This window comes from Pipistrellus hanaki, assembly GCF_964339955.1.
Source record: "Pipistrellus hanaki genome assembly, chromosome: 6".
NCBI lineage: Eukaryota > Metazoa > Chordata > Mammalia > Chiroptera > Vespertilionidae > Pipistrellus > Pipistrellus hanaki.
Genome location: NC_140508.1, coordinates 5978553 through 5988690, shown reverse-complemented (window position 1 = coordinate 5988690; position 10138 = coordinate 5978553). Strand labels below are relative to the sequence as shown.

Genomic DNA, 10138 nt, shown 5'->3' with positions numbered 1-10138 from the left:
CCGGCACCCAGCCGCCTGTCCCCTCGGCCCACCCCTGGGGACCTCCGTTTATCGCAGTGTCTCTGCGGGCTCGCTCCCCTCCTCTGGGGTGCCCGAGCCTGGCCTCCGCCTCTGCTCTCTGTCCTGTCTCCGCTGTCCTCCCCGCCGGCACCTGTCTCCCCCCGCCCGCCCCCCCCCCCGCCGGTTCCCGCTCCCCGCCCCCGCCGGCTCCCTCCCCCGGAGCTCGGGGCGGCGGTCCCGCGCCTTTGTGGTGCTCCCTCTGCGCATCTTCCCCCGCCGCCCGCCCCGCCCCGCTGCCGCAGTGCCCGCAGCCGGTGCAGTGCGCCCGCGCGCCGGCAGGCGGCCCCGCCCGGAGCCATAAAGCCGCGCCGCCGCGCCGCCCGCCCCTCTGCAGACCGGCTCCGGTAAGGACCGCGGTCCCGTCCCGCCTCCCCGCAGCCTTCCCGGGGACCCTCCCGGGCCGGCCGGCGGCGGGGGCCGGGACCGCGCCGAGCGAAGCCGCGCAGCGCGCACCGCAGGGACCGGCGCCCGCCCCGCGCCCGGACCCGACACCGACCCCGGGGCCCCCGGCGGGTGGGGTGGGGGCTTCTCGGCGGCGCTTGTTTACGCGGCGGCGGCGGTGGCCGGGGCGGCTCCTGGGCGGGGGCTGTGGCCCTGCCTGCGCTGTGACCTTGGACCGCCCGGTGTCTGCAGGTTTGGGGCAGGGGAGGGTGCCGGGGCTTGTGGGGTGCCCGGCGCCGGAATGGGGGAAGGGGAGGCGGAGAGGCCCGGGGCCCTGGTCAGCAGCCCCTGCCCTCCCCCCTGTGGGGTCCGCCGGGTGTCCACACGCCAGTGCCCGCTCTCCCTCCCAGCGCCCGGCCCGCTTGCTGCCTAGGTTCTTCATGGACCCCAGGATGGGGCAGGGGCTTGGGCCCTGGGCCCTGACCACCGGGAAGGGGGAAAGGGTGCCCCAACCTCCACCCTACCACCCTGAAGGGCCAGCTTTTCCTCCTGCGGACAGAGCAGAGACACCCACCTCCCTGCCTACTGTCTGCCCCTGCCCAGAGGGGGAGGGCCGGGCTATTCTGGGCCCCTGGTCTGGGCGCCTCCATCCCGTTGGATTTGGGGCCAGCACGTCTCTGGTGCCAGCCAGGCAGGGAGAGAGGAAGATGGCGGGCCCTGTCCCTGCCTGAGAATGGGGAGCACCGGCTTCCTCCTGCGAGCTCTGCGGCAGGGGTGGGGGTGAGGGTGAGGGTGGGGTCAGTGTCCTCCCAGAGCTCCGGGGAGAGAGCAGATGGGGAAGGGCACGGGAGGGCTGGCAAGGTGACTCATCGCGGCTCCTGACTGCCACGGGCCTGTCTGCCGGTTTCTCGGTGTCTCCAGAGAATCAGGCTCCCGTACGCCGGGGCTCTGCGGGCCTGGATATGCACAGGGGGCGGTTTGGGTTGGCCCCTTGCTCAGCTGGGTCAAGCACGGCTGGTCTCACCTTTGCATGGAGCGTGGGCACTTGGCCTGGCTGGGGCTGGGTCTGAGGCCAGATGTGCTGCTGCCTGGGCAGGGCTTTGCCTTCGCTGGGTTTTTCTTAAGGTTCTACCCCCTGTCCCCACCCTCACCCCGCAGAGCCCCTGCTCAGCATCCCCTGCCCGAGCCCCCAGGTCGCACGGCCCTTCCCACCCCCGAACGCCATGGGCAAGGAGAAGACCCACATCAACATCGTGGTCATCGGCCACGTGGACTCGGGCAAGTCCACCACGACAGGCCACCTCATCTACAAGTGTGGGGGCATTGACAAGAGGACCATTGAGAAGTTTGAGAAGGAGGCCGCCGAGGTGAGTTGGCGGCAGGGGTGGTGGCTCCCATCGCTGCCTCCGCCATGAGGGCGGTTGCCGCTCGGAGGCTCGGCTGGCCTTCTCAGACCCAGGCACGTGGCTTGGCCTGTCTCCTCCAGGCAGAGGGGCGTGAGCCCTACTGGACCCTGTGTGGAGGCCCTGCCCAGATCAGAGGGTCCAGAAGGGAGTGGCGTGGGGGAGCAGAGGCTGCCTCTCTCTGAGGATGTGCTTGCTGGGGAGGAGGATGGCTTGCTGGATCTGGCCCAGGGTAAGGGGTAGCCTGGAGATGGCATTTCTGCCCTGCACAGAAGGTTCTGGAACAACTTGCCACGCTGGACTAGAGAGCCCTGGAACCTGTTTTTCGTGCCCCCAGGGTTGGGTTCTGTGTCCGCACACTGAGGCCTGGGGCTGGAGGTGGCACTGCCTCCTCGTTCCAGGGCTGGGCCAGGACTCCGGTGCTATTAATAGCTGATTGATGGGCACCCAGCCCATCAGCTCCATTTTCTCGTGCTAGACTGGGGAGGCTGCTCGTCCAGGGAGGTGCCCTTTGTGAGGGGAGAGGCAGGGGGGCTTGGTAAGGATGAGAGCGGCCCCATGAGCTGGCCTCCCCTCTCTTGAAGCTGCTCTTTGGCCACTGTGGGTGGGAAGTGGCCACGGAGTGGGGTCCTGCTTCCTGCACCCTTGCCCCCACCCTGAGCTCTGGGAGAAGCCTCCATCTGGGGAGCTGTGTGGCTCTCACCTGCGTGACAGAGTGGCTGGACCAGGGCCGGGAGGGGCAGCGCCTGGCCATGGGGCGGGGGCGGGTGCTGTGAGCTACCTCCCTCCATGCCGGGCCCAAAGCTGTGTCACTTCTCCCTGTGGGTCTGGAGGAGGTTGACGTGTTTTCAGGGCGTATGGTTCCGGTCTTTGGGGTCCTGTCTGGGTGACTCCTGGCTGGGCAGCCTCCAGGAGGGCAGAGCCCTGTCTGCACGGCCATGGCCGGGAGCTGTGTCCAGCTGGGCAGGGACCAAGGCTGTTCTCCTAGAGGCAGTCCTGGCCCCAGGCATGGGGTCTCCCAGGTGTGTGCAGACAGCAGCCTGGCTTTGCTCGCCCCGCTCAGGTGGGCCAGGAAGGGGCGCAGCACCGGGAGCTGCGGGAAGCTGGGCTGGCTAGGGAAAGAGCTGGAGAGCCAGGCCCTTGCTTGTGACCTCATTCAATTTCTTTCTTTAAAAAGCAATCACAGGGGTTTTTGACCTGAAAGCCTAAAACCCAGTGGTGGTGCGGCCTCTGGCTGAGGCTGGGATCTTGGGGGAGTGGGTTCAGCTTCTAATAAAGGGGAGCCACCAGCCCGGGGAGGGCTCTGGCCTGCGACTTCTCTCAGAGCCGGTCACAGGCCCTTATGCCACCTACTGGTGGATGCCTGAGTTGCGCTCATTTAAGAGACTGGCACCTGGGCTGGGGAGCCAGGACACCCCACCCGGGCTGGGTTCTGAGTGCTCCTCAGAGAGTCCCAGGTTCCCTGGGGAGCATGGGGGCTGGGCCTGTTTCCGGCCTCTCGCCCGGGCCTCTCCGCTGTGAGGTGCTGTTTCCATGGCCCGGGTCTGCCGGCCGGCGGGCCGGGCCTGGGCCTCGCCCTGAGTCACCCCCTTCCCTCCAGATGGGGAAGGGCTCCTTCAAGTATGCCTGGGTGCTGGACAAGCTGAAGGCGGAGCGGGAGCGCGGTATCACCATTGACATCTCCCTCTGGAAGTTCGAGACCACCAAGTACTACATCACCATCATCGACGCCCCGGGCCACCGTGACTTCATCAAGAACATGATCACTGGCACGTCCCAGGTGGGCAGGCTGGGCCACGGGGCCCGGGAGGGGGCACCTGGGTGCGGGCTCTGGAGTCATTGGAGGGCAGTCGGGTCTCCTCTGCTTCCTCATCAGGGCAGGGACCCTCGCCTGTGCCCTCTTGCACCACCTGGCACAGAGTCACGAAAACAACTGATTAAGCACCTCAGCATCTCGACCAGGGTGGTGCCTGTAAGGACAGTCAGCCGGTGTCAGGGCCCCTGACCTTGCCAGGGCAGCCCTCCAGACAGACAGACATGAGCCCCTGCCACTTGCCTAAGGTTGAGACTCCCAGGCCCCATCCCAGGGCGTGCCCAGGCCCCTGTCCGCTGCCCGAGGGCCTGGGCGCCAGGTGAGGTCCGGGCTCACAGCGCTGTGCCCGCTGGGCAGGCGGACTGCGCTGTGCTGATCGTGGCGGCAGGAGTGGGCGAGTTTGAGGCGGGCATCTCCAAGAACGGGCAGACCCGGGAGCACGCGCTGCTGGCCTACACGCTGGGCGTGAAGCAGCTCATCGTGGGCGTCAACAAGATGGACTCCACGGAGCCCGCCTACAGCGAGAAGCGCTACGACGAGATCGTCAAGGAGGTCAGCGCCTACATCAAGAAGATCGGCTACAACCCGGCCACCGTGCCCTTCGTGCCCATCTCCGGCTGGCACGGTGACAACATGCTGGAGCCCTCCCCCAATGTGAGTGCCTGGCGGGAGGGGGGAGGGCCCAGGCACTGGATCCAGGTCAGGCAGGGTCAGGGTGGGCGCTGGGTCAGAGGGCTGACTCCCTTCACCCTGTGGCCTCCCTTAGCCTGTGTCCGTGCCGGAGCCAGCCCTGCGGGGTCCTCGGGCCACACGCGGCTGGCAGCGGTTCTGGCTCCTTGTTGGCTAGGACAGTCCCCCAGGTCCACACCGTAGAGAGGCAGCTGCTGGCCCCCGGGCCGGCTCCAGGAGCTTGTGCAGGGTTAGTTTTCAGAGCGTCCTGGCACCTTGGCGCGGAGCTAGCTGGCTCGGGGAGGGCTGAGGCTGGCTCTCTGCTTGGGCAGCCCCTGTCCCCGGAACTCGGACTGGGCAGGAGGCGACGAGTGCAGCTGGGGCTTTGGATCTGTTGACCCCGGGACGCAGTGCCTTGGCTCTGTGAAGCCAAGGACACCTGGCCCTTCGGGCGGCCACCCACACGGGAGTGCGGGCGTGGAGCGGGCCTGCAGGAGAGCCGCTTGAGCCCTGTGGCCTGGGCGCGGCTGGAGGGCGCCCGTCTGCTGGGCTGCGTGCTTTCACACTGCAATCGCATGTTTCCTACGGGACCCCATGTAGTGCTGGGGGGCTGACCGCACCCTCTGCCTCCTGGGGAGGCCCACAGGACCCCCCTCCGCCTTCCCTGCCTGGCCTGCTGGCGAGTGCGGACCCCTCACTGGTTGGCCTGGGCTGTCTGGAGGACTGGGCCCCTGTGGACGGACTGGGCATGGTGCTGCAGGCCTCGTCTCCCTCTGGGGCTGGTGGGCAGGGGCTCGGTGCCAGGACGGGCGGGCCTGCTGTCAGGAGAAGCCTGGGTAATGCTCTGTGGGTCATGCCTAGAGATGGCGGTGCCGTGGCCTCTGCTTCCGGCTCAGCGGTAACCCTGTGTGTGGTCTGGGTCTGGGCACCCTTTTTTCTCCCTGCCCAGGTGTCTGTCAGGAGGGAGCTTGGGAGGGTCAGAGTCTTAGCATCTCAATGGGCCCTTCGTGGAGGGGCGGGGCTTAGCGCCCCTGCCTCCCAGGCCCCCTCAGGTGGGTGCCTGCACTGGGATTCCCCCATTGGGACTGGGGTGGGGGTAGCAGGCTGTCTCTTCCTGCCCAGATGCCGTGGTTCAAGGGCTGGAAAGTGGAGCGTAAGGAAGGGAACGCCAGTGGCGTGTCCCTGCTGGAGGCCCTGGACACCATCCTGCCCCCCACACGCCCCACGGACAAGCCCCTGCGCCTGCCGCTGCAGGACGTGTACAAGATTGGTGGTGAGTGAGGGCACAGGGCGCTCCTGTAGGCGCCCCGCACACCTCGGCCAGCTCCGCCCCTCAGACCCTCTCCTGAAACGAGGGCCCTGGCAAGGAGTGCCCAACGCCAGGGTCTTTCTGCCTCTCCCCCCACGCTGCACACTTTCTGGGTTACCCACCCACCCATCCATCCATCCCCGTCTACCTGCTCACCTCCCCACCCCAAACCCTGTCCACACACCCACCTGCCCACCCATCCCTCTATCCAGCTGCCCACCCATCCTTCGGCCTGCCCAGTGTTTGCCAGGTCTTCCTCTCTCCAGATACGTGCTTGGTCCAATGCCAAGAGCTGGTGGCACAGGGTGATGGCACAGGTGTACCAGCCTGTGGCCTGGGCGTGGCTGGAGGGCCGCCCGTCTGCTGGGCTGCGCACTTTCACATTGCAATTGCACGTTTCCTAAGGGACCCCATGTAGTGCTGGGGGGCTGACCGCACCCTCTGCCTCCTGGGGAGGCCCACAGGACCCCCCTCCGCCTTCCCTGCCTGGCCTCCCTGGTTGGCCTGGACGGTCATATCCTCCTTGCCCAGGAGTGGGAATTGCTGCTCATGAGTTGATATAGAGACAGAACCATGTCTCTATAAGTGTGAGGCCCATCGGGCTCTGTGTCTGGAGGTGTCGGGGGCCTGTGTGCAGGGCAGGGACAAGCTCACCCAGTATGAGCAGCCACAGCCTGTGTCTGTCCTACTGCAATGCCACACCGCCTCCATCACAGCCAGGGGGATGGGCGGGGCTTCCGGCCTGTGGGAAGCCACAGTGTGAGCAGGTCCATGAGGAGGGGTGGCACCAATGTCCCTCGAGGGACAGTCCCGTGCCAGGGGCTTTGAAGCTGGGCCGGGCATTCCCTGGGGGGTGCTCCCCCTCACGAGGAGGCGCCTCAGAGGCGAGGGACCCAGGTCCTCCCTGGGGGCAGGGAAGGGCCCAGCCCAGATGGCCTCTCCTCGCCCGTCCCCTGCTGAGAGGTTCTGGGAACTCCTGTGCAGCCCCTCCTTCCCTGTGTGTCTGCCTCGTCTGCGCCTCCTTCCCTGTGTGTCTGGGCCTCCTTCCCTGTGTGTCTGGGCCTCCTTCCCTGTGTGTCTGCCTCGTCTGGGCCTCCTTCCCTGTGTGTCTGCCTTGTCTGCGCCTCCTTCCCTGTGTGTCTGCCTCGTCTGCGCCTCCTTTCCTGTGTGTCTGCCTCGTCTGGGTCTCCTTTCCTGTGTGTCTGCCTCGTCTGGGCCTCCTTCCCTGTGTGTCTGCCTCGACTGGGCCTCCTTCCCTGTGTGTCTGCCTCGTCTGGGCCTCCTTCCCTGTGTGTCTGCCTCGACTGGGCCTCCTTTCCTGTGTGTCTGCCTCGTCTGCGCCTCCCTGCCCCCCCACTCCCTCCGTGCGGCCGCGCCCATGCCTGCCGGGAGGACCAGGGGCACCCTTTGGCCGCCTGCCCCTCAGCCCCCTCCCCTGGCCCAGGCATTGGCACCGTGCCCGTGGGCCGAGTGGAGACGGGCATCCTGCGGCCTGGCATGGTGGTGACCTTCGCGCCGGTGAACATCACCACGGAGGTGAAGTCGGTGGAAATGCACCACGAGGCCCTGAGCGAGGCCCTGCCCGGCGACAACGTTGGCTTCAACGTGAAGAACGTGTCCGTCAAGGACATCCGCCGGGGCAACGTGTGTGGGGACAGCAAGTCCGACCCCCCCCAGGAGGCCGCCCAGTTCACCTCCCAGGTGGGTGCCCGCAGGGGTGCGGCCGGCCTCGGGGGAGTCAGGCCCCTGGCCTGGCCTTGGGAGAACTCAGCCCTGGCTTTGCACACGCCCTTCAGGCCCGGGGAGGCTGCACAGGGCCAGGGCGCCGGGAGGGGGCGCTTGGGGCACCCAGGCCCTCACCCGGGCTGCACGGGGGCCCCACGCGGCCCGGAAAGGGACACATCTCGTGGCTTCCTTCTCACACGTGCACCATCTGTCACCTCCCACGGACCACGATTTAAACCGGCCTCATTGACAGTGACTGACGTGCAAACACTGAGCCCGGGTTTGCCCTCCGTCCTGGTTCTGGCCAGGGGACACACTAGCGCTTGTGAACAGTGCGCGGCTGCTGTTCGTCCCGCGGGGCTGATTTATCTCCACTCCTTCCAATGCTCAGTGCCGGCCTCGGCGTCCCGTCTGTGCCCTCTGACCCCGGCGTCCAGGCTGTCCCCTCTGACCCTGGCGTCCAATCTGTGCCCTCTGACCCCGGCGTCCCGTCTGTGCCCTCTGACCCCGGTGTCCAGGCTGTCCCCTCTGACCCCGGCGTCCAGGCTGTCCCCTCTGACCCCGGCGTCCCGTCTGTGCCCTCTGACCCCGGTGTCCAGGCTGTCCCCTCTGACCCCGGCGTCTCGTCTGTGCCCTCTGACCCCGGTGTCCAGGCTGTCCCCTCTGACCCCGGCGTACAGGCTGTCCCCTCTGACCCCGGCGTCCTGTCTGTGCCCTCTGACCCCGGTGTCCAGGCTGTCCCCTCTGACCCCGGCGTCCCATCTGTGCCCTCTGACCGCGGCGTCCAGGCTGTCCCTTTTTCTACCGTCAGCACTCTGGGCCCCAGGCCTCTCCCTGCTTTGATGCCTCTGCCACTCCGCCCACAGGTCATCATTCTGAACCACCCTGGGCAGATAAGCGCCGGCTACTCGCCGGTCATTGACTGCCATACGGCCCATATCGCCTGCAAGTTCGCGGAGCTGAAGGAGAAGATAGACCGGCGCTCCGGCAAGAAGCTGGAGGACAACCCCAAGTCCCTGAAGTCGGGCGACGCGGCCATCGTGGAGATGGTGCCCGGGAAGCCCATGTGTGTGGAGAGCTTCTCCCAGTACCCGCCTCTGGGTGAGTGCACGGCTGCAGGGAGGCGCCCGGAGCTTTAGCAGGAGACCCGGGCCCCTCTCCCAGGGCACCCGGGGCCCCTGGGCAGGTCTGGGGTGCCCCCTCTCCAAGTGGCCCTCCCACGGCGCACAGCTCTAGTGGCTGCCGCGCAGACACATAGGGACATGCCGATTTGACCGGAGCCTGGAGCACAGCCAGGGTCCGAGGCCTGCGGCCAGAGGCTGCATCCCCGGGCGGGGCCGGGCGTGGTGGGGCGGGGCCGGGCGGGGCCGGCGGAGCGCCGCGCCCTCACACCCTTCCCTCCCGGCAGGCCGCTTTGCGGTGCGTGACATGCGGCAGACGGTGGCCGTGGGCGTCATCAAGAACGTGGAGAAGAAGAGCGGCGGCGCCGGGAAGGTCACCAAGTCGGCGCAGAAGGCGCAGAAGGCGGGCAAGTGAAGCGCGGGCGCCCGCGGCGCGACCCTCCCCGGCGGCGCCGCGCCCCGCGCCCCGCGCCCCCGCCCGGCCCCGCCCCCCCGCCAGAAGCATGTCTGCACCTCCGCCTGCCAGAGGCTGTCCGTGAGCGACTGGATGCTCGCCATCAAGGTCCAGTGGAAGTTCTTCAAGAGGAAAAGAGCCGCCGCCGCCGCTTCCGCGTCCAGCCTTCGCCTCGCTCAGTGCCCGTTTTACCAATAAACCGAGCCGCCCAGAGCTGTGTGCGCCTGCTGCTGGGGGGCGGGTGCTGCCGGAGGCGCCGCCCAGGAGGCCGGCTTGCGGGACCGGCTTTGCAGTTGCCCCTGGGGTCTGCTGCGTGGGGGTGGGGCTGGATGTTCTGGGGTCTCTGAAAACGGGGTGAGAGCTGAGGGCCCTTCCCACGAGTGATTCTCACACACCACGGGTGCTCACCCACTTTCCTGGGGTTTCCGCCCCAGCGGCCGTTGGGGCAGCATCGTGTCCCCCTTGCTCCTCAGCGGGACCCTGGTCAGCCTGAGCTTGGTCAGCAAGGACCGGGTGGCAGGGAAGCTCTGCTCAGCCAGCCCTGCCACAGGGAGCGGCGCCACCTGCCCGTGGGGGGGCTGCCCCTGGAGCTGGGCGGGAGGGACCAACAGACCCCAGGGCAGACTCCAGACCAAGAGCAGGCTCCGTAGTGTGTGAGGCCCCGCAACAAATGTCAGCTGCTGTATGAAGTGACAGCAAGGGGCTCTCACAGCCCAAACTCAGAATCACCGGCACAAAGTCAAGGTGCTGGCAGGGCCCAAGGGCTCGAGGGCCTGGGCACGCCTGGCCTCTTGGCCCTGGCTGTGGCTTTAACTCCGACCTCTGCCTGGGCGCCACGCCTCCTCCCGCATACTTCTTACAAGGGCCCTTGGAATTGCATCGAAGACCCTCCTGGCTAACGCAGAACATCATCCCAGACCCTTAACTTAGTACTTTTCAAAGCCCTTTCTTGCCATGTAGGTCACAGCGCAGGTCTCAGGGACGGGGCTGGAATCTCAGGGGTGCATCCAGCCCACATCACCCGGGGTGCTGCCAGCCAGGAGGGTGGGCAGGTGCTCAGAGGCCTGTGGAAGGTTGGTGTCTCCCTGCCAGCCCCCTGGGGGGCCGGGCCCTTGAAGCATGACGGCAGAGTGGGACATGGGCAGCCAGAGTGCCCTTTGGCGACTCTTCCCGGGTGGGCCATGCTGGCGGCTGACCCAGAGA

General features: G+C 67.4%; 1 protein-coding gene across 3 annotated transcripts; it reads left to right on the top strand.

The window, feature by feature from the left end:
* Window positions 1-270: 270 nt before the first annotated feature.
* On the top strand, window positions 271-9148 carry EEF1A2 (eukaryotic translation elongation factor 1 alpha 2). Of its 3 annotated transcripts, none has more exons than XM_084887601.1 (8): window positions 271-404; window positions 1600-1808; window positions 3445-3624; window positions 4015-4311; window positions 5449-5599; window positions 7080-7336; window positions 8227-8461; window positions 8769-9148. In XM_084887601.1, the coding sequence occupies exons 2-8, from the start codon at window positions 1665-1667 to the stop codon at window positions 8894-8896; spliced, it is 1392 nt and encodes a 463-aa protein (XP_084743727.1). In that variant the 5' UTR covers window positions 271-404; window positions 1600-1664; the 3' UTR covers window positions 8897-9148. The 3 variants fall into 3 exon arrangements, with proteins under 3 accessions (XP_084743727.1, XP_084743728.1, XP_084743729.1); XM_084887602.1 differs by having other exon boundaries at window positions 399-693; XM_084887603.1 differs by lacking the exon at window positions 271-404 and adding an exon at window positions 1121-1376.
* Window positions 9149-10138: the final 990 nt, after the last annotated feature.